Raw genomic sequence first — 24,204 nt, forward strand, 5'->3', positions numbered from 1 at the left:
AGGGATTGGCATTCCAGTTACCAGACTTTTGTCTTTTTCAGGAAAACAGGGGAATGGAAAAGACTAGGGAAACTGCTTTTAGCTAGTTTCCTCGACATATCGCGAGCATACTTCCTGTACCGTCACAGCAACATCCTGGAAGAGAGACTGTTATTACACAGCCAGTTTATGAGTAACTGTAGCTGGAAAACCTTAACAGAATCTTCACTCCTCAGCAACCAACTCTCATGTGAGGTAAAACATTAAAAACAGGAAATAAAAAGAAAGTGAACAGAGTTCCGCCCTCTTGCTACCATACAGCATGCCCAACAGCTGGGTTTAGGTCAAAAATTTTTACTTCCCTAAATCAACTATTACTAAAGAAAGGATTCTTCACCTTCTGTTGAGACATGACCTTTTTAAATTACTTCCGTAAAACAAGGCAGAAACTTAACAGAAACTCCTTGTTTTTTGTAAAGCAAGTGAAATGTAGAAAAAAAACGATTGACAACCAGATTAAAGCTGAAGATTCAAGTCAACATAAACCCCAGCTTTCTTACACCCCCTGATTCCCAGTGGAAATTCTTCTTTGAGTTTTGTAAATTGGTGTGCTTTGTGCTACTTCCTTCCAGAGTGCCATATTTACACTTCATTAACACCCGTACATGAAAACGTGCCAATTTAAATTAAGTTCCTTACGTACTTTGTCAGAAGCAAGGCTGTTGTAGCGCTCAAAGCTGTCCACACTTCCCAGGCGGCCTCGCATTCTGTTGGCTCCCTGCAAAAAAAAGGGCAAGTAATCTAACCTGGTCTTTTTCCTCTTTTTCTGAAGGTTAAGCAAAGATGGCAACACCTATGCAAGTGAACACAGGACTGTTCAGGCTCAAGAAAAGTTTGACATAAGACCACAGCTGATGGGGCAAGCACAGGATTTTACAAGCAGTGACATCTTTAGCTGGTCAAACTGTACCTTCTCCCATGTTGCTACCAGGAGTTTTAAACCTGCAACTCTATTGTCTGAATCAACTCAATATTTCCTGATATATCTGAGGCAAAATAGCTGAGTTGGCTTAAAAAGATGAGTTCAAAAAACTCCAGACTTCAGTACTGTGCATGCACTGCTGCTAATGGATGCACGTGACACACTGTAGTATCAACACAATTTGCTCCATATCTAGACATTTCAGACAAATTCAGTCCACCTGCACAAAAGCAGTTAAAGTACTAAAACTGGGAAAAAACGCTCTTTGGCTGCAAATCCATCCAAATGGCACGAGACACAAACAAGACTTTTCATTTATAGTTCAGATAAACCTGACAAGAATTTGCCAGAAATTAATGTTAGAGGACCTTTGCTAAACTTGTAATGGTCCTTTGGTTTCACAAGAAGAGGTGATAGATCAGCAATACTTTTGAATACCTTTCACTCCTAACTTTAACTCCCTGGTGATGTATGCTGTTGGACACTTCTAACTGCTGAAGTAAGTTGCTTTCAGTACTTTATCAGGAGAAAAATAGCCTAGGTTTTAGGAAAACTGTAGACAGAGCTCCTCTTGGTATGCTTGCAACTCCAGAGGAAGTTTTGTTAACATTAGCAGTATTTATTTAGCCTACTTTTCCCTAGTAAGGATTATTTTTCTAGACTCAGAGTGCCCTTTAAGTACCTTATTCCGTTTAAGCACATTACCAATAAATACTCTGCCTGAAGCATCTCTTCACTGACCCTCACAATAAAACAAGAGGAAAGAATAACTCACTACCTTTGAAAGCACACACTTTTGGCATTGTAATAAGGGCTTTTTGGTTAAGAAAGAACAACAACAGAAGAGGTTATTGCATCATGGGCTGGAAGAAATCTGTTCATGAGGTCAAAAAAAGGTTATATTTATTTTCCTGAGGTACCTCATTAGGAAGTCATGGCCTGTTTTCAGTTCAAACCTCACAAAAATAAGATCAGTCCAGAAAAACAAAGAAGTGAAAAAGTGACATTCCTCTCGGACTAAGTGAAGCCAGAGCACAGAAACCAGCATGTTTCCCTACGGCGAGTAGTGAGCAGCCACTCCTTCAAGTAGCTTAAAATGTCACTTGATGCTATTTACCTAGCTAAGAAGCCATCCACTTAAAGTGTTCCTAGATATCTGGTTACTACATACTTCTTTTTAACTTTGCTAAGATTGAGGCTGTCTAAGTCTCTCCCCAACATATACTGACTTTTACTTTTTATATAAACCTTTTTATCTACAAAAAGATGCTGAATGCCAACTTAAAAAAAAAATAGCCCCAAAGCAACTTAAGTTTTTTCTTGGTCTCTTCATTCCTAAATGTACGTTTACATAAAGATGGTAACTTATGTATAATTAGCATCCATTACAAGATCAATACCATTTGCACCTGGCTTAAGGAGGTATTGATACCTATTACAACAATAGGTATTTAGTGCTTAAATACCTTTAGGAATTAACCATTATCCATTAAGCTTGTTGTAATAGCCTGATGAAGAATATGAACTATTGAAACAGTTATTGTGTATAACATGTATGCACATAACACAGTGCCAATGCAGAGAGATATTTGTATATACTTGCTTTAATCAAATAATTTGTGTTTGAGCTGCACTGCAAATAATTTTTCTTGGTCTTGCATTGTGTAACCTTTAAGTGGATCAGCAAGGATGAACCCCTACATGTATCATGATTTCCTGCAACATACTGCTGTTTCTGATCTACTGCACTGTGAGGTTAAAGATGAAACAACATTCCTCACAACAGCAAGTCCAAATAGCAAACTCATAAATAGCAAACTCGAAATTGCCCTAATCCAAACTCAGGTGCCCCCTTCTCTTGAACTCAGTCATGGACTGTGTACATCCTTACATTATAATATGCAGCATGTCAAAGTGGCCCTGGTGAGAAGAAAGATACTACATAAAAAACCCTCAACAACTATTTTTAAGAAATTTCCCTTTAGAGACTTTTCAATTTAAGCAGTGTACTTTGTCCAAATGATTTTTCCTTGACATGACCAGAGTGCCAGTATGCCTGTATATGCTTTACCGAGTTATTTCAGTGATGTACGCCTGTTCCATAACCACTGTGGGGTTCGTGACCCACCATCAGAGCTAGATTACTTTCCAGTCACATGTCCTTTGGATGTGGAAAAGAAATCAGACTCAGCAAAGGCCCAGCTGTAGCTGTGACCATTTGATGATATTCCAAACTGCCAAAATTATCCAGATCTTCTGACTGTCATCACTCTCTTTTGTGCATGCTCTATCCCTCTCTTTCTCTCTCTCCATATTCAGACCAAATTCCTAGCTTGTTAAACTTGCTACACAGCAGAGGTCATATGTGACCAGGAGAGTACTAATGCTAGTTTCAGCAGAAGACCAAATTGACACCTAACTGTAAGTTCTAAGGATTCTCTCTGGCAAACACTATTTTGTTTCCTTTATAGGGAACATCTATGGCATCCTACGTTTGTAGGTTACTTTATGACATGCCTACGAAGCTGCAGGACAAGTGCAACTTAGTGCTTGATTTAGCATGGTACTTTTAAAATTACTAGCAGAAGGAACTTAATTTCACTACTCCAAATTATATTTAGACCTCACCATGCAGCACTCACAGCTCATCACACTTTCTCTGTAATGACACATTGGATTCCAGGCACCCAGCCTTCTTCAGTTACTGCTCTATATGCCTCTCCTCTGACTCAACCTACTAAGCAAGGGGACACTAAGCAAAATTTGCAATTCAGACTTCTTTATTAAAAGGTTATTTCATATAAGAGAGTTTCAGTAATTATCTGCAATTTCACATCATATCTGGCTAGGAACATTAAAATGAAGAACAACTCACTTTTTAAGACTATTGCTTATTTATTCCCTGCAAAAGGAACTTTGTAACTACTTTCTGAAGATTCTTGGTGCCTACTAGAAGCACTTTTAGCTATGAGACCTAAAGCATTACTTCTCAGAAAGGAAAGATTTCCACTATATGCAGGTACACTTATTCACACTTTCAAAAAATGATGTCTCTTTATGGGATCATAAGAGATAAAATTAAGTTTTATTCTGAAGCAACACATCTGATAATGCTCAACTAACTCGCCACCTACAATGAATGTTCATTACTCAGAAATTTGTCCTTTTTCCACCCTGTACGTGTGGCCTTACCATAAACTTTCTAGTGCAGTTAAGTCACAATCAACCCAGCTGTAACCCTCAGATTTCACAATAGGGTTATTGCTTCATTAAGCATTTATCAGACTGAGGCCAAAACAACAAAAAAAATCTGACAGGTCTTTACTGTCAAGGGTATCTGGGAGAGCTGATGACAATGAGTTGTTAATCTTACCCTCGAGAAGATATTTTCCAGAGAGCTAGTCAAGGATTTCTTGGCCTTGTTTTTCAGAATGTCAAGTTTAAACCTGCCACCACTGGTGGTGCTTTCTGGAATCGAACTGTTAGAAATGACCTGTTGAAATGAGCAAGGACACAACTCAGCTTTGGCAATTCTTTTTTTAATCGCAAAGACTATTTCCAACGACTAGAGCTGAAACCAAGTTACATAATAAAGAATATACTGTTGGCTCTTATTAAAAGAACACCACAAACCCATCACCCCTCTCCGAAAAAACAAACCTAAACAAAAAGCCAAAACACACTCCCAAAACACCAAATCCACAGTTAAATGCACATTCCATCCCTGAAGGTTATATTGTAAAAGTATATCAATTTAACAATACTGTTACATGTTTCCTTTTCAAGATGAGTTCATAGTTTAAAATGAAACCTGTGGGGGGAAGTGGCAGGCCCGTTAAGCCCCTAGAAATTGAACCCATAGACCAACATAATATATTGGATGGCATAAGACCATTCCCATGAGAGCAGAGAAGCTAATTAACCATTCCCATGAACAGTGCAGCCTTGAGAAGCTGGAAGTTAATTGGAAAGGTGATAAGTAGGTTTAGGGAGGATAAAATGTACTAGGACAAGAATGTTGGCTTTGTTCATGGTGCAGGCGCATAGTGATGATGTTTTGTAGAAATTATGTTATTACAGAAAGTGTGTGAGAAAATGTGGGCTAGCTGTCCTAATAAAGGATGCTGCTGCGCTGACGCAGCAGACAGCTCTTGTCTCAACGCCTTGTGCAGCGTGTGTATGTGTGTGTGTGTGTGCTTTTCTATCGGCCAAACTGAACCACTACGATAGATACCCCGCGACAGAAACCAATGCTCTCTTCATTTCTATTCTCCCTGAATATAACTGCTTGGGAGGGGGGATCAAGGAAGAAAGAAAAATAAGAGGTATACTCACACTGTAAAGAAATATAGATCTAAAAGTATTTGGTTATCTTTCTTCCCTTCTTTTCTTCCCCTCTCAGCTTATAAAACCCAAACATGCCACTATAAATTAAATCAAATTCATCTCTCACAGTCCTCTCTTAATTGCAATATCCAGCTTCAATTACTCCTGACCAAGTAAAGTAGTGGTCCTGCTAGGACCATATACATTAATACTGTATTTTAATAGAGTGGGAAGAGGTAGAGGGATAATACAAAAACAAGCTTTACCGATGGTGCTTCACCAATGTGAATGTGTGTTTTCTGCTTAGTTTCACAGAGTTGACGGAGATGTAAGATCACAAGTTCATTTTCTTCCTGGTCATTGTCAGGCTTCATTTTCTGTCAGTAACAGCAAAGAAAGGAAAATTTGTCTTTCAATTCATGATTTGATTATTTTTAATTCCATATGTGTACATATATTCTTTGAAATTAATATACTGCTACACCAAATCCCAGAGTGCGCTATTATTGTGTCAAATTGCAATACTGTCTGTGTGCTCTCATTCTCCTGAGTAAAACAGAACTAAAATGGAAACACTTTACAGGCTGTGGAGAAAAGGGAGCCTTACGCCCATACATTTTGTTTTCTAAAGTTGTTTGCCAGTGTATAGTCTTATAAGTGGCATAAGGAACCCAGGAAAACCAAACAGCCATTCTATTCTTCAGGCAACTAGAGAGGAGCAGAGCCTTTGAAAGCCTAAATCATTGTATACTTCATCCACTTAAGTACATCTGCTTACACAAAAATGTTGCATCCAAATAAGTAAAAAAAGACAAAATCTAAAAATGCCAGACATGTTCCTGATACCTGCACGTCTCACCTGCTCTCAACCCACTCCCACATCACTTTCAGGTGGGAAAATGTGTTTACAGATGAAAAACTAAGCTCAGAAAAAAAAAAATACACTCTGGGTAAGAACACAGAGCATCTCAGCAAACTTGGGAAACAAAACTTTTCCACTAGCAGTGTATCATACATGGGGTTAAGTTGGAGCATGATATTTCAGTATGAAATGTTTGGTGGAAAAGTAGTAAATTCTACATAACAAACTAAATGTAATCAAAAGCAAGAAAATCTAGTTCATTTTATCATGGTCTCTTTCAAATTTGGAAGAACAATTTCTAAGGTATTACCTGAACACGTTCAAAAATGTCTGCTTGCTCATTATCAGTTAGTGATGACAGATGTCTCTGAATTACAAGTTTGGCTCTTGGTGGATAGAGTCCTGGGAAAAGAAAGGACCATTAAAGCTTCTAGATTCTCAAATGATCTCTCAAAAAACTTTTGAGAAAAATGACAGCAGAAAATATAAACCTGCATTTGAGTTCCTACAAGTTTAATGTATGACAGTTGTATATCCACAGTATACATGATAAAAAATAATTCAGTTTTGCTAACCACATGGTTTTGTCTTCATTCTTTAGCAGTAAAAATACAAGTTGCAGCAGCTTAGTGGCTGGTTCCTACGTAAAAGGTTGTGCTCCCTACCCCACTGATGGCTTCTGTCCTAGTACCAAGAGATCACTGACAGCTCGAAATCTGACAACTGTATGGGAGAGGAGGAAGAGAGGAACAGATCAGGGTTATAACTGAGAGATAATCCATGCACAGGACACTTGGAAGTTTTCAGATGCTTCTAATTGAAAGACTTAGATGCATTTCTGGACAAGGAAATGATAAGGTAGAGGTCATACCAGAGAACTGAAGACACTTTAAAAAGCAAGAACTGCATAAAAGCTGTGGAATAAAGGGAAGAATTTCTGATATTCAATAAAAAGTGCAAATTTTCTCACAGAGCTCATTCTAGGAAGCTACAAAAAATGTGGGTGAAAACAAATCCCACATGAAGATATGTTTTTTCCATCCAAGGTACAAATTGTTCATAGAAAACTGCAACCAGAACAGATGAAAGACTTTTTCAAAGTCATGAAGCTTTAGGTTTGATTTTGACAAACTTCTAGACTCAAAACAAAGCAGATGGATAAAAACAAAGGGACACTAAAGCCTTTCAGTCAGTAAGTACAAAGTTTATGAAACTACTATTACGGTATTCTAGTTGTTGTCCTAGGAGAGATTTTATTTTAATACTGGATACTTATCCTGCAAGTACCCGTGTTCAATATACTTAACTGCCTTATACAGCAGCCTCTATAGTCTATCATTTACAGAAGGCTTTCCCAGTTAAACTTTATCACTTCCAAATATGTGTTGTTAAACCCAGAAAATACCAGTCACAACCTAACAAAATTTCACTCCACTAGGATTTTATACTTTGCTTGTCATCCACCAGAGGGAAGCAAGTAGCAACAGTGACTTTCAATGAATGGGAAAACTGGCAATATTGAGCACCATCATCACCAGACCAGAAGATACAAGACTATTTGCTTTTTATAACACACTTGCCTTTTTTTTTGGCATACAATACTTTGCAAGGACACATAGCAGAGTGACTATAAAATAGAATCCTAACGTTTTTGTTTTAAATTCTATCTTGTAAGAGTTTTTACATGTGTTTTGACATTCTTCATTTTCAGAGAAACTACAAAGATTTGTCTATTCATACCTGAAGTCAGGTAGTTGCCTTAACTTTATTTATTAGATATGGCCTGAAGTTGTGTTAGGGGGGTTTAGGTTGCGTATTAGAAAAAAGTTCTTCACCCAGATAGTGGTTGCATTTTGGAACAGGCTCCCAGGGAAGTGGACACAGCACTAAGCCTGACAGAGTTCAAGAAGCATTTGGATGATTCTCTCAGGCACATGGTGTGACTCTTGGGGATGGTCCTGTGCAGGGCTAAGGGTTGGACTCATCATATTCTGTGATTCTTTGTAGTTTCCTAACTTAATCATTTATTTCCCCATAATATAACTAGGTTTTGAAGTGTGTGAGAGAATAAACACAAAGAAGGAAAAAATAACCCCACACAGGAAAGAAGGAACACACAGAAAAGCAAGATCCTTTTAGATCACAACTGTCTTTTTATGACTCATTTCGAAAGCATGCAAAAACCCAAACAAATGAAAGGTGAACTCGTGGGTTTTGCTGCTCTGCTTAACGTTCAAGAAAGGTATGATGATGAACAACAGAAGCTAAACTATATTCAGTTGCAGTATCATTACTGCTAACACCTCCACCTAAATACAGAGTGCAAAGTGATGGTAAGAGTTGCTTATTGGGATATTTTTCTCTCTATTCTTACATGAAATTATTCTTCTACAATAATCAGCAAAACACAATTAGAAAATAAATTCAGCTTCTACCTTCAATTCTTTCACAAAGTTTGTGCAATGAATGCATAGGGCAGGCCTCACACAGTTTAATCTGTGTCTTGGCATTTTGCAGTGCAGCAGCAGTGCTAAAGGCTTGTTTCAGGGTCAGCATTATCTCATCAACCTGTATGGGAGGGAGAAAAAAGAGTATTTAAACAAAAATGCATGCCATATACATGAAATTAGGTTTATAAATCGTGTCATAGACAGGTACTTCAGAATTTAAAAAAAAAAAACAAAACACAAAACCAGACAAAACCCTTTTACCGTCTTCTAAAGAGATCAAGGTTGTGTTCCCAGCTTTCTACCTGTTCTGTAGATACTTACCATCTTTAAGTTCAGCCAGACAGTGTAATTTTGAGTATGTGAGTGCAGCTACTCAATCTTAACTGGGAAGGCACTCACTGTTTTAAGAAGCTGCAAGTGGTAATTTTCGGCTTGAATATATGCTGGTTAAATAAAAAGCATTAATCTCTTTAGCTTCAAGTTTTTCCTGTAAACTGCACATGTTCCATTCAACAACTTTCCTCCCACCACTATACCATTTTAGCATAAACCCCTACAGACTCATCCCTGCTGCCAGACAGGAGCTTCCCACAGCAGTTCACTTTTCTCTAGGCTACTAGACTAGCTACCAGCTTCATTACAATCACAATTTATCTTTAAGTACTTCTGGCCTGCCTTGCATTCTGCCCTGATATTTCCTCTGCTACTACCACAAATACAGCACCGGAAAAGCTCAAACTTTTATCTAAGAAAGGTTGAGGTGACACCACTTCTCCATATTCATTCAAATATGCTCCTAGACCTTGTATACAAAGCACTTGGAGGTCCCCTGTCTGTATTTCAGGGGAATACAATGTTTATTAAAACCTGTTTCCTGAGTGTTTGCATAAGCATGGAAAGAAGGAGACAACTGCTTGGGAACGATTTTAGGAAAGAAATCAGTATATCCCACTTCAGAATCAGGTCCTCACTCTACTTGTTACTTTTTTTATAAGTAGGAAGAGGAAAGCTGAAATATTTCAGACCAAAATCATGCAGTTTAACATTGAGAACATAGCCACCTTTTTGAGGGGTTTGTCGCTTGGGAGAAAAAAGGGAACCTGAATGTAGAAATCTGAACTAGTTTGTGTCTCAGTATGTCCAGATCTTTTTTGTTTGTTTTAAAACCCACAGTTTTAAGCATTACCAGCAATTTCTGGGTGTTTTTTCTTCTTAGCAATAAAGCAGGACGTTGAACAGTGAATATCCATCTTGCAACGTGGACTGTTAAGTTTTTTAAGTGGGCTACAATCCCCCTCCAGTGGAAGATCCAGAGAACAGTGCTAAGCATAAGGATTATGAATACACTAAAGCCATGAGAATTGTAGCACAAACCCTAACTAGATTTAGAGCAAATATACACAAGCCTACCAACACAGCCTGCCTGACAGCAGAGAATTTGGAAAGCTCTGCCCTGACACAGTCAAACTGCCACTGGGGTCCAAGCAATTGCATCTGAAAGTAGCTCAGGAATCTTCATTTCATATTGTAATGTGGGCATACCCACATATATCAGTACCAGAATATGTACAGAGGTTCATAAATACATGGAGGTTTTATATACCACTTAAGCCTTTGAATTATGCACGGTCAGATTTATCAGTAAGGTCAGATGTAACATTTTCTGTTAGTACAATGATAGAGCTGATTCCATAATAAGCTCCCATTTTGATAAAAGCGCAGCCTCAGCTGCCATTGTACATCTAGGGCGGTTAGCTGTTTGAAGTTTTACTGATGTAAATCTATTCACTCTGAAGATAGTCAATGGAAAAGTTACATTTTCAGCTAACTGGAAAAGAGATTTTTAAGTTTAGCTGGAAAAGAGTTAGCAGTTGTTACCACAGCCATCAGGGACAAACACAGTTCAGAACAGAAAACAAATTCTTTTAAGGTGTCAGAACTCTAAAATAAAAAAGTAGTCAAAATTATTTCCTGTATGCTCTCACATTATTAAGTTACCTGTTATCAGTTAAAATCAGAGCTACCTGGAACTTCAATTAATTGACACATACTTTATCAAATGTCCAGTGGACTTCTTCATAATCACACACATCCGTACATACTATGGTTTTCTTCTTCTGTGATCAGATACAGCTATTTTCTTCTACTGAGGAACAAAACAGACTACAGGAAAAATCCTAAAGCCACGTGCATGGTAAAGACGCATGCAGGATCAGCCAGTAGTTTAAACCATATCAGTGTATGTTTGGGTTTTATCATCAGCTTTGTTACTAATTCAATACATGTTTCTACATGTTTAATGGAGAACCATGTCTCTCAACAGTTAGAAACTGAAGAGTTACAATCAAATACAGAGCCCAAATATGCTCATGTTCTGCACACGTGAACACACCCATATGGATTTTTTTCTGTTTGTTACTGATATATGCATCAGCAGGATATGGTTATGTAGGAACGGAATGTAGCACTTCCTACTGCATATTTACATATGCACAGCTGCACAGTCTTCCACCTGGGAAGATGTGACCACTGAGGCTCAACTGACACAGCAGAATAACAGAGACTCACATTGTTTAGGTAATATCTTAGAAATCCTCTGATGAAAAGATCAGGATCATTAATAAATACTCACCAGAGACTCACTTGCACACTGGAACACATAGCAAACATATTGGCTTAACCCAGATTCCACAGATTCCCGGCAAATGAAGCCAAAGTGATCAACGTGTTTTATACCCTACAAGAGTTCAAAAACAGCATTAGTGGACTATTTTATAAAGAGGTTTAGTTTCCAAAGTGATCCTAAAAGTAGTTGTCAGACTCCAATACTTTCTTGCCCATGTAAAAATTGAGAAACTATAAATGCATGCTCCTAATTATCTATTTTACAACTACTATCGTTACCTTATAAATTGCTTTCTGTGTTTAGAAGTTACATAAAGATCTTTACACAATCAAAACAGAAGTTATAAAGCAACAGACCCTGACCTGAATTTCTTCCATTAATAAAACTGGATTTTCAGGGAAGTGAACTAAAGATTTCTAGGTTATATTTGGAATTGCCTCCACAGTGAAAACTTGATGTAATAAGCCCATGCTAAAACACAGGATTGAAGAAGCAACAGAGTAGCAACAGACCTTTGCTTTTCTGTAATACATGTTACAATTACACCAGAAGAAAAAAAGGCAGAGAATGAGTGGTGACATACAGAATTCCAACCAAATTCTGAAATTCTTTGAGACTGATTTACATACCAGAAGTTTCAAGACTTACTATATATTACTACTGAGGTTTTGTTTTAAGATCTTAGTCTAACGACTTGACAGGGAACATTGCCTTGCTAAAAACAGCACTAAGAAGATCAAAGAGAGTAGCTTCCTAAGAAACACTATATTTCCAGTCTCAATTCATGGAACATGACTCACTATTGTTAAAGCTTTTGCCAATGTTTTTATCATCTCAGTATAGTAATAGTAGATTTTCTCCAAATGAAAGCCTAATCTCTCAAGTTCAAATACAACAGAAAGCAGAACTTGTTTGCTTGGATCCATCTCCAAAGAAAACACCTATATCATAAAAGAGAGGAGGAGGCAAAGCAACTTGCCTGTCACTACAGAAAACACTCTCAACAAAATTGGAAATGAAGTACGTGACAGACTGAACATAGCGTTACTACATGCTGTCATTTTAAAAACCAAAATTCCAAAAGTTACATTTGTGCCACTTAAAACTTAACAGAGGTGCAGAGGGTGTCTAAAATGACACTAAGGGCATTAGTTTAACGATGGTCCACAGTAATCCTGACTTAACTAGACTTATTTTCTCATGACACATGAAGTCTTCCAAAGCATAAAATAAGAAAGGTCAGATGTATACACATGTTGATCAATAGATAGATCAGTGAAGTGTTGCGGTCTGTTTTGTGAAGAAAACATGTTTACTAAAGGTGGTTTGGGGAGATTCCAGTTCCCTCACTGCTGACAGTTCCTGAACAGGTCTACTGCTCTCTGACTTCTTAGTCTCAACAGAAGAACATTTGAAAGGAGAGACAGATGTGACACTTGCACTACTGAGGCATAAACACCACAGTATGTTCCTCAATCAACACTACTTTCATCACATTTCTCAAAGAGTGTGGCTGGACTTATCATGACAAATGAACCAAGTTTTTTGTTGTTCTGGGTTCCCTCGAGGTCAGCAAGGCTGCAACAAGAAAACTTCTACAGCTGTCTGATACCTGAGTTTAGACAGCACACACACAGAGGTTTATCATCAATTATATTTGCTGCTTTGACAAGTACATGGAGTGTGGATAATTAATTGAATGCAGCAGATCAACCACACTTAATCTAATAAAAAGTACCTTTATGAGACCAGACTAAGAGAATCCAGAAGGCAAACTGACCAGAACATCTCCTTTTCATTGTTTGTAAAGCTTTAAAGAACAGACACTCCTAAGCTTCAGTCCACAATACACAGTAAATCAATGCCCTGTAAATTCATAACAGAGAAGCCCTGTGGCTAGTATCAAGTTCTTAAAAGAGCTTTATGCAACCAATACTTAGTCTTCAATAAATTAATGTTTCATTTCTATTGAACACAGAACCCCCTCAACTTCTCTAAAGTAGCTGTTTTGCATTAAAAAAAGAAATCAAACAAATCCCCCCAGAGTATTGTTAGTGCCTCTTTGAGATATTCAAGAATGTAAAATAACAGAAGCTTTGCTCCAAATGAAAGTGAAGAGGCGGTGTGAAAAACTCCATCTCCAAAGTCCAACACACAGCATTACTTGACACTATTTACTCTACACAACTATTTTCCTGAAGGAAAGCTGTGCTTTGAAAGTCTGCCACGGTCTTGCTGGTCACCATGCTTTAAAGTCAGCAGAACAAAGGCTGTTCCTGCTTAGGACTGTTTTGTTTGACTATTATCAGTATGTATATACAACCTAGGAGCCCAGTACCTAAAGCTGAAGTGTCATATTTACTCAGTTCAGTACACCCAAAAAGCAGAAGACCAAAGCTGTCTGCAAATTCTGCTTTCCTTACCTCTTCTTTAAGAATCTCTTTGATCTGCATTTATTATAAAGCTATTACTACATCATTGTTTGATTATACTGTCCCATTCTGTATTTGCACTAGCCTTTTTTCTCTATGAAAAGTAATACAAACTGTATTTAACAGTAGAGTCAGCTTAAGGATCTAGACCTTTAGTTAGTAGCTCAAGACTCCACTTGAGTTACAAGTATTGACCAGTTCTTAATTTGTATTAGCATTGGTAAACCAGTCATGCAAGAGCAGATTTGTTAATAGCATTAAAATGAAAGCACTTGGGAGTGAAATATAGGTTTAGAGAATGCCAGATGTGTACTTTAAACTAGAATAATAATGTTTAAGGAGGCCTGAAGTGATGCATGTGGCATGGCAAATGAAAGGAGGTAATGAAGTAAAACATCAAAACAGAAAGTGTCTGAAGTAACAGGTACTGAACAGCAGCAAGATGGAAACGTGAATCCCTCAGCCCTGGCATTTAACTTTATAAGAAATATTTCTTTATTACTGGACATAGCTAGGTACACCTATTGCCATATTCTCCAGTAGAAATGATGCAGGTAAACTGCTGTTTTTCTGGAGGGCTGATCTGATGCTCTCTTCCTTTCATTCTGAAGGCTTTCAGGAACTTACCTGCTCAGGAACAGCACACTCAGAGCATCTTAAATGGATATTAAGCTACTTCCAAAAACATATCCAATGCTCTCCCAAAGCAGAACACTTTATACTTTATTTGCTGACCAATATTTTGTACTCATCTTTTCTGTACTTAAGCTTTTTGGAAATGACATTACATTCTAGTTGAAACTGCTACCAGATGAATGAAAGCCACAATTTGAATAACAGCTCTCACTCTTGTAAAGGTAAATAGTAATTCCAGTCTGCTGCAACTGTTTGTGAGCAATGGCAGTTTAATATTCATTTTTTTTAGTCATACTCCCCAAATAAGCTGATGCATCAAACTTCATGCAGGATTTGGGTATACATTAGTCACAATCACCCCTCCCTTTTTTTTAAATTAAGGAGCCAGTGGTATAAAACAACAATTTACTCTTATTAAGGGTAAGTTAGATATGATAAACTGTTTTTAAATGGCCTTTGAGACTCAACAAGGGAAAATAGCACAGAACATTGACAAAGAATTCTACATTTCTTTTTTTCTCCTGCCTATAGACTAGCAAGGCAAGCCAACTGAAGAACAAATAAAATCTTTTTCTTCTGCTGATCTACATGTTGCTTCTTAATAATGCTTACCTGAGAGCATGAGGAGATATCTTTAAAATTCTTTTCAAACACAACAGATTTGGTGTCTGGACTGATGAGGTTAACTTCAAACCTTCCAACCTGAGAGGGAGAAGAATAAGTCTAGTTTATGACTGTCTTGGAGGCACAGCACTGACAGCAACAAAAATGTCAGAATCTAGCCCTTTCTTGTTCACACAGCCTTTCTTTGGCACATCAGCTTACTCAGCTTTTACAAGGGTGGCATAATTCTGCCTATATTGAGTAAGAATATTTCAGCAAGCGCAATACACTCAGTTGAACAGGAAAGAATTGGAAAGAAAAAGTTGAATTTGAAAGAAAACAGCTTTTCTTCTCCCCCTCCCACCCTTTTTCCCTTCAAGCTGGGATTGATCAAGATCAGATTTTGGTCCAAAGATCACATCAACAGACAATACTAAAACCTTTAGCAAACAATGTGGCTAAATTAAAAGCTACAATGATTTTTGTTTTCCAAATTATACCACAGGTTAGCTGAGAAACTAAGGTGATACTTCTTTGTTTGTACTAATTCCAGATGAGAAAGAGTAGGTTCTGCAACAAACTATCTTTCAGTTTTCCCAAACTGTTTCTCAAGCCTATGGAACTTATTCCACAGATCTCAGAAAATTTTTCAGCTGAATCCATTACAAGGGACAACTGTGGTTTTCTGAAGGGCAATTCTCACTTCAGTTATCAATCTCCCAAGAGAATAAAAGGCAAGAATGATCTTTAAAACAAATGGAAAGACAAAATCCAGGCATTTAGTCCCCTGTTACTTTAAGGTCCAAGGACTTTTCCTTTTATGGGTCACCTCTTTTACACATCCTTTTGTTTTCTCAAAACAAGCTCCAAAGATGTGAAATACACTTCAGGCAAGAGAAGAAATAACCACTGAGGTCTGAAGGAAGAAGCCTTCAGTGCAGAGATGTTTGAGTACTCATCTGGGAAAGATAAGACAAATCATCACAAAGGGGCTGGGCAAAACGTAAGGCTGCGAAAATCTTACGTGAAGTTGTGAGTTTCTTTTTAAGTGCACAAAAAAAGAGGGTTTGTTTGCATCAACTCTCTTTTTGAAAGAATACTCACTCTTCTCCAGCCAGGTTCTAGATCTCATCTATACAGGTAATCCAGAACTGCATGCAAAATAATTATTTCTCTAAAAACGCTGCTCCTTTAAGTGATTACTCTATAAGTAATTACTTTTCCTTAAAATCTGCCCAAGCTCATGACTTGAGGTGACTTCCTTAAGAAAGTTCAGCTACTTGTGTTGCAGTCATTTATGAACAGATACATAAATATTTATGAGAAATCATGAAACCATACTGGACCTATATTACTTATATGGTAAAACTTGTCTCAGCTTCAAAATGCACAGGGGAAAAAGATACGGTACAAAACCAACAAGAAATTGCTCCTCCTAGTACACACCTGGAACAACATTGTCCTGTTCTTCTCAGAATCAGAGGGCTGAACATGACTGGGTGCACTTGCGTGTCTTCTGCGTGACTGTATTTTCAGGTTTGCGTCATGAACCCTTCTTTGCGTAACTGCAGTGACGCTGCTGCACCGGGAGCGAAACTCTTGCTGCTCATCAAAGCCAGAGTCCTCTAAAATGCTCTCTGGAAAGAAGCCACGAGTGCTGGCCAGGTTGGTCAAGTTGGTCTGGCTGCCGACTGTAAACATTGCAGCAGGCCCTGAAGTGTTATCTGGGCTGTCCAGCTCCTCAAATGGGCTATCCAATGAAGAAGTTGGCACGCTTTCTTCACACAGAGGCAAGTCCAAACTTGACTCATTATTGCGCTGCTCGTTTAATAGTTTCAGGCGCTGGCGCTCATGAAGGCTGAATTTCTCTATGCATTCATCAATTAGCGTGGAGGGAGCTTTCTTGTGAGCCACTGTCACCTTTCCACAGTAAAGGACTTCAAATTTTTGAGAGTCATAGAAGGCATCTTCACTATCCTTACTTGGTTTGGCATCTTCTTTTAGTGCGGCTTTGGAGACTTGTCTTATGCTGCTGATGACATCGGGAACCTAAGTGGACAGTGTGAAAGGTCTGTTTAGTAACCCGAAAGGAGAGAGCACAGCCAGTGATATGTCAGACATTTATTTCAGTAAGTATTTACATTAGCTATTTCTTCAGCAGAGTGCCCCTGACTTCTTGGCTAACAATATAAAACCAGTAAAGTTTAAATTCTGTGTAGATAATTTATGCAGTGGAAGCGAAGCAAATAATTTTTTTCTGGAACTTGTTTCAGAACATAAGGTTTTAAATTACCAGAAGGCCTACTCACAAATGTTCACATCTTTTTGTTTGTTTGTTTATTTTTACTGAGATTGCCTTTTCTGTGGTCCTCTGCCCACATCGGCATGTTTTACTGATGTATTTTGGATAGGGCCATCACTGTTCTGTTGTGGAAACAGTTTTGGGAAAAAGAGACCAGCAATATCCATCAGTTTCAACTGACAGCTTTGGAATACAGGTAGCAAGAATATGGAAATTCTACTGAAATACCATGTACAATTGCATTAGCTATCATTTATTATCTACTACAAAAACCTCACCCCATCCACCCTATGACAGTTCACTTTAAGGTCACACTTCCCTGCTGTCTCAGTCATGCAGTTAAGCAGCACACCCAAATCTCCCTTCTCCTCTGTCATTCTTACCCACAGATTCCTGCTACATCCTGTATAGACAAACTGTGCATGTCCAGTAGAAACTCTCAATTTCAGTCTCAAAGACACATGGCTCCTCCATTTTATCCCTATCACCTTGGGAGGAGTCTGCTTTCAATATCAACATATTTAATACAAACGCTCTTTTTTTTTGTTTTGGCTTCAATAAAGAAAACAAGACTTAGGACTTATCCAACTCTACTGACTGCAGATCAGAGTGATACTAGTTGCACTTTGGACAGTACCTATTCCTCTTAACCAAACCTCTTTCCACCATGTCTCGTTTTCTCTGGAAGGATAATGAAAGGCATCATGTTACATGCACTGGGGAAATTACTAGTGACAATGAGATAAAGAGAGAATATCTATACATTTTCTTTCCAAGAGAAATCAGTTCTCAACATTCACCTAGTCCAATATAATCAATCAACAGTTTTTGTATTCTATACAGTTTCCCACCATATCTATAATATTTGATATTTCAAAGAATTTTTCTATTAAAAGAAGATAACTTTGAAGTCACACCTTAATAAATAATCCATGCTCCCAACAGTATCTCTTTCTTTCAGTCACATGATACCAGTTGAAGCCTTGATACCAGCACTTTTGCAAGTCACAGTGGAAAATTACCTCGTCTTAATCCCCATCTCCTATTACACACTCCTCACCCCTTGGGCATTCAGCTCAAATCTGCTTCCAGTTCATTTATTGCAAAATGAAGTTCAATTACCCTAAGGTCTACTGACTGTTTGGCTTTTATTCCTATAGATGTCATCATCATCTCAGTTTTCAGTAAGCCTAAAAGTTAAGTCTTGATATGACACCGACACTAGAGGGTAACTATTCTTCACTCATTCTCACTAGCAGGCTGCTTAACCATCACCCAAGGTGTGCTTCCTCCCAGCCATGCCAGCTCAGCTGGACACGAACAATTCTCACTTTATACATGCCTGTTCGTATTCCAAGATGCAGCTCTTTTTCCACTGATGGGTCTCTTATTCTTTCTGTGGCCTGTGCTCAGAGAAGCTCTAGAGTTTAAATTTCTTAGTTTTCTATTATAACGACATTCACAAACTAGCTGTCTAACATTTCCCTTTTAAGAATCCAGAACCTGTTAAAGGGCATTTCACATATATTTCTTTTAAAGTACAGTGAAAAATGATAATTCTATTAAAAATGCATAAATTCTACATACGATCAACTAAACATTGTCAGCTGTTTAATTGGCAATTTGATTTTTTTAAAAAGTGTACTGAGCCTCTTGCTCATCACTTCTAAGAAAAAAGACTGGAAATTCTTAAGTCTTTCTAAAAATACCCACTAGCCTCCTAACACATCCTTCCCCGTCTCTCCTCCTCCAGCAAATCTCCAAATAGCTGGGGATAACACACTACCAATTGTACCACAACAGAAATACCCATCCATTCCCTACTCTGTCAGAGATCTCCACCACAAATACACACACAGAGTTTTAAGTAACTGCATTTCTATTCAGAAAAAAACCACCATCCATCCTGCTGTTTATCACTTGGTTTTACTTCTATCTTTTCCAGATTGTGTGTACTCTTCAAGACATTCATATTTAAGTCACAATTATTGTTTCAGAATCCCTGTTCCTTGTATAGCTTTTGCATCACATAGTATTTTCACTTATGCATACATGGATCCTAGCATTAGAGCAGGGGTTTCAGCTCATACAGTCCAAACAATCCTTATTCCCTGCTTTGTTTAACTGAATTTTTTTACAGGCTATTTAGAGTGCTCCCTCATCAGTATTCACTTTTTTTCTATTTTTTGACCTATACACAGAACTAAAGTGAAAAATCAAGGAGAAAATTTTAAGACCCATTTAATCTCTGTAGTTATGAATACTTCTATATACAGCTGAAAAGGAAAATAAGCTAATACAGGGATTTCACAATTGATAACTAATATCTGTCAGACAGCCCAGAACCAGTTCCAGATGCTTGTTGGTTCTTTCATGGATACTCTAGATGGTGTGAAAAACAGCCTCAAGTATAACATGCAAGACAGATACTAACACCGCCTGGTTATTAGTCATACACATGGATTTTGTTGGTCTTTAGTTAACTGTATACTGATGACAATGTACCCAAGGATTGACAATGTGCCAGCTTCTACTGTTAGACCTGACTCTCTTCACTTCCAGAGTGACACTTCCTTATCAAGAACAAAGAATTACAGCTATCTGAGATATACCTGATCACATGACAATATTTTCATTTAAAATATTGACTTTGAGCAAAACCCATAACTGCAATCAAGTGGAGTCTAACGAAGAGTTTTCACCTGTATTTTCCTGAAATGCAAGATACAGGAAAAGTTACACTATTATCAGCATAGTAATCATCCCAATATGACTTTTTACATATTTCTTTGGCATGTATCATTGGGTTTTGACATTTTGTTCCTCTGTATATCAAGAAAAGTCAGAAAAGTTTCACCATCGAAGTTGTGTAACTTTTTTGGATTTGGATATTAGCTTATTTGTTAATGGCAAAATTGCAGGGCAAAGTTAGACAACATCGTAAGCAGAAGAGAGCTTTCAAAATACTGAATTACCTGGATGAAAATGCTTAACTATGTTTAGAAATCAGTTTAGGAATATTAAGAAGACAGACTCCTGAAACAGTCAAAACCTATTAATGTGTTTCCAAATTCTAGTATTTCCCTGCAGCAGTCTCATGAAATTAAGCAGCCAAAGGAGAGAAATGGGACTCTTACTCCTGACACACAGAGGGTCATTGCAGATCTTTTTGGACATCTACTACCAGCTTTTTTAGCAGAACAAAATAAAAAGGTTAAATGAGTCATTGCATAGGTTTTCAGCATTCACCTGAACATAAAGAAAATTAAATCCTTAAAATATTTTAGCAATTAATCTATTTAACACACAGAATTTTTTTGTTATGTCAAGAAGGAAAACTAGATTAGAGGGGGCTAAGTAGTGTATTTTCTGGGTGAGAGAGGCACAATTTCAGCCTGAACAAACCCAGTGGTGCTACTGCTGGAACAATACAAGAAGACTTAATTCTCCCCTGCTTTGCTTCTCCCAAATCCCATGGTCTAGGGGCCTATCACCTTTTTCCAAATATTGCTGGACAGAAGAGAAAATGACTATGTCCCAAAGGCAGTTGCAGAGGGCTTCCCAGACCAGAAAAGTAGGAGCTGATAGGGCAGTGTTGGGACAGTTGTTCTCAAAAGCAGAAACATAATGTAGGCCATTACTATAGGTTTTATTCATGAAGTTTCCCTAAGCTGTTGAGGAGTAGCAGACTATTACAAGAAGCAGAACAAGATAGTTATCCCCCACCCAACATGCTTACTCAAATATGTTGGAACAGCACACAAAGCTTTCTTTAATATAATAGTGACCTCATGCTTAAACAGTAACAGGCACACTAAACCTTCTCAGGTATTAATAAATTGAAACCAAACAAAATGGATGTGAGAGCTTCAGATGAGCTTTCTTCCCCTCCAGGATGTTGTCAAGAGCATACATGCCTGTCAGGAGAACGTAGCAGCACGTGTACTTTAAGACTCTTGAAACGGTGCTCATAAGTAACAACTCAATCTCTGAACAGAGCCAAGAGAACTCAGAGGAGCCGAGATCCTTCTTCAGGGCCTGCACCAAACAACCCCCCCAAATGCTAGAGGTCAAAAAGACAAGGACGGACAGTGGGTACCATAAATACAAAACTAGACCTGTGATACTAGTTCAGCTCCTCAGTGTAAAGAACACTCTAAAACTTGGTTGAGGAGAAAAAACAAACAAAAAACCCTACTACCAAAAAAAAAGAGGCAAGTAATAAGAGCTCCATAATGTCACTAAAGAGGCAATATTTCACTCCAGGGAAATACGATCAATCTAATAAGACTAATTAAAGAAAAAAACCCCACATTTAAGAACGCAAATTAAATTTGTTATTCATATATGAGTAGCCTAAGACTGTATGAATCACTCTTCATCCAATTAGATCTGATTCAATACATGGCAATTCAACAACTAAAAGTTAGCTGTACTAAAAACAGAGCAGATGGCACTGGGCAAGTTCTGCATCACCTACAATTATAATCACAGCTCTGAATAAACAATGTAAAAAGTAAAGTATGACTGGTGTTACACTGTCACAAACTCTGTTTACTCCAGGCAGTAGAGTTTTGGTAAGCTGAAACTAATGAGAGTATCAATTCTAGCCAGATAGTCCCCAGTCTCATCTATTTGCACCACACACCTCCCCCTACGACCTTGGTTTGAGACCTTACTGCAGCACATCGCCCATTTGGCCAGCTAGTGTAGAATAAGGTCACAGCCCCCAATCCTGGCTAGAAGACAGATATATTAGTACTCTAGACATGCTAATTTCAGCTCTGCAGTTCATGGGCTACATCTCGTTCTATCCCTTGTGACAGACCTGTAATAGGGTCAATACATAAAGGAGTGCAAACACCTGCCTCGTGCATTAGTAGTACATTGCCCAAAGGGCACGTAATTAGTACTGCCAAGAACTATTCTACTACATATCAAGACACTTCATTGTGTTCTAAGCAGAATATTATTTTCACATTGGAAACATCATTTTAACTGATGCAACTAATGCAAGTTCTTTCATCTGACCAAAGTGAGGATTAAAACAAAAGAGAGGACTACAGAAAAATAACACCAAATTCTTCTCATGACATTTAAATAGGATTTTGTTACAATTAATTCCAACTTCAACCTCTAAAATCCAAAAAAAACTTCAGTTAAAAGATGTTTATCATCAGTATCTTGAAGTTGCAAAACAAAGAGGCTACTGAACCCACTCATGCATGCTGCAGCACAACACTAGAACAATTTGTCACAACTCTAGAATAGGCAGAGCATCTCCATGGTGACACTTCATGCTTTCTTGAATAGCAGTGACAGAAGTTGAAGCATTAAAAAAAAAACCACAAAAACATTCCCTTTCAATTTACAAGAGCCTCCAATGAACAAAGGTGGGGGATCCTCTTTTTTTCTGGAGGGATAACTTTCAAGTGCATCCTTCAGTAACTACTGATCAGTACTTTCAATTTTAATCCAAACTCAGAACTTGAATACTATGAATATTGAGAAGAAGGACAAAATTCACTAGCTGTATATCATTATTTCCACAGTTGGACTGAATTTCACTGTGCAGAGAAGCTGCAGCTCTTCCTAATTTATTTCCAGCTTCCACATGGAAAATGTCAGTCTGGAATTTATTAACAAAGCAAAGCCCCTCTTCATACCACGAGGCTTGTAAACATTAGTATGTCTGTGAAGTACTAATCTAACAGACATGCCTAACAAATCTGGCTACTTAATGATAGCAGTTCTAGCAAGGCAATTATTTTCTCACTCCATCGCCACGCAAGGTGCATTGTCAGACCTGTCCCATCGTACAACGAGATGCAAGATGAATGAACTTCACACACACACACCTTAGGAGCAGTCAGTACCTTCTGGTGTGAGATCCAGTTCAGGAGCAGAGGCATGTCCAAGCAGAACTGTCACTGAACGTTAGCGTCATAAACACAAGGACTGAGGAACAGATTCCTGGGATAAGTGAGCGCAGAAAGATCCCTCCTCTCACAAAGGGTTGGCAGCACATTCACAGCATTTCCTCAGGCTCGTTTCATGATATCACAGCTCAGCCAGAGCTCCACACAGTAGCCGTTATTTTTCAAAAGCCAAATATTTCCTGACTTGGGGCTGGAAGCACTCGCACTGCCTTGGATTTGAATAATGCTTCCCACTCATGATCAAGCTGTGTATACTTAAACACAAACAAAAGAGAAACAGGATACCATCCGGAAATCAACACCCCGTGCTAATTACTGGGAGTTTGACATCTATCAATTAGAAACCAGCACAATGTGAGAAAAAATTAGGAGCAATTGGACATGACTGTCCTTTCAGTTAGTGTTAACTTGCATATCCACAAGATAGGAGAACCCAGCCACAGCAGACACATGAACAGAGACAAAGTAAGCCACATATCACATCCTGCTATGTACCAGGCATTCGATACCAAGGCAAAGTTCTTATCTTACATAAAAACACAGTCCAATGTCAGCCAAAGTACCCAAAGTACAGATATCAGTAACTATTCTCAACTAGAAAGAAGGGTGGGAGAGAGAAAAAATTGTTTTTCTTTAACTGCTGTAAATGTTTTTACTGCCATACAGTTAGTACAGTGCTGATAATTCATACCTTTTATACTGCTAAAACTACTGCATTCTGCTGCTTCCCACTCTGCTGATAGCTGTCCACTGGACAGTTTTCACCATTAAAAATGCATCTTTCTGATAAAGCGATAAAAGACCAGCTCAGAGTGACTCAACTTATGCAGGCACACAAGAAATTTGTTGGCTTTATTTATGCTACAGATATTTAGAAACTAGAACAGAAGAATTTGTCTCCATCAGCTGACTTTGCTGAAGGAATACCATCTTCTGTTTTACAAAAATAAGGAGGATTCATAGCCAAGAGAAATGCTATCACAAAAGGAAAAGAATAACAGCCAAATTACTAAGCACTTCTATAATCCATCTGCACTTAGTGTACAGTCTAAAAATACAGTTTAGAA

General features: G+C 38.0%; 1 protein-coding gene across 7 annotated transcripts in view; it reads right to left on the bottom strand.

The window, feature by feature from the left end:
- TBC1D4 (TBC1 domain family member 4) overlaps positions 1-24,204 on the bottom strand; it is a 101,301-nt gene that overhangs the window by 30,272 nt on the left and 46,825 nt on the right. For 5 of the 7 annotated variants that reach the window (XM_039385147.1, XM_027713563.2, XM_027713562.2 and 2 more), the window contains exons 2-9: positions 16,343-16,945; positions 14,906-14,995; positions 11,232-11,336; positions 8,585-8,717; positions 6,460-6,551; positions 5,554-5,664; positions 4,335-4,454; positions 683-757 (exon numbers count right to left, since the gene is read on the bottom strand). In XM_039385147.1, the coding sequence (XP_039241081.1) occupies positions 683-757; positions 4,335-4,454; positions 5,554-5,664; positions 6,460-6,551; positions 8,585-8,717; positions 11,232-11,336; positions 14,906-14,995; positions 16,343-16,597 (981 nt within the window). In that variant the 5' untranslated portion in view covers positions 16,598-16,945. Of the gene's footprint in view, positions 1-682; positions 758-4,334; positions 4,455-5,553; positions 5,665-6,459; positions 6,552-8,584; positions 8,718-11,231; positions 11,337-14,905; positions 14,996-16,342; positions 16,946-23,056; positions 23,125-24,204 lie in introns of those variants that run through there. The other 2 variants (XM_039385146.1, XM_039385145.1) reach the window with 2 other exon arrangements.

Source organism: Pipra filicauda, unplaced genomic scaffold (genome assembly GCF_003945595.2).
Source record: "Pipra filicauda isolate LSUMZ 115617 unplaced genomic scaffold, ASM394559v2 scaffold39_size4671491_pilon, whole genome shotgun sequence".
Taxonomy (NCBI): domain Eukaryota; kingdom Metazoa; phylum Chordata; class Aves; order Passeriformes; family Pipridae; genus Pipra; species Pipra filicauda.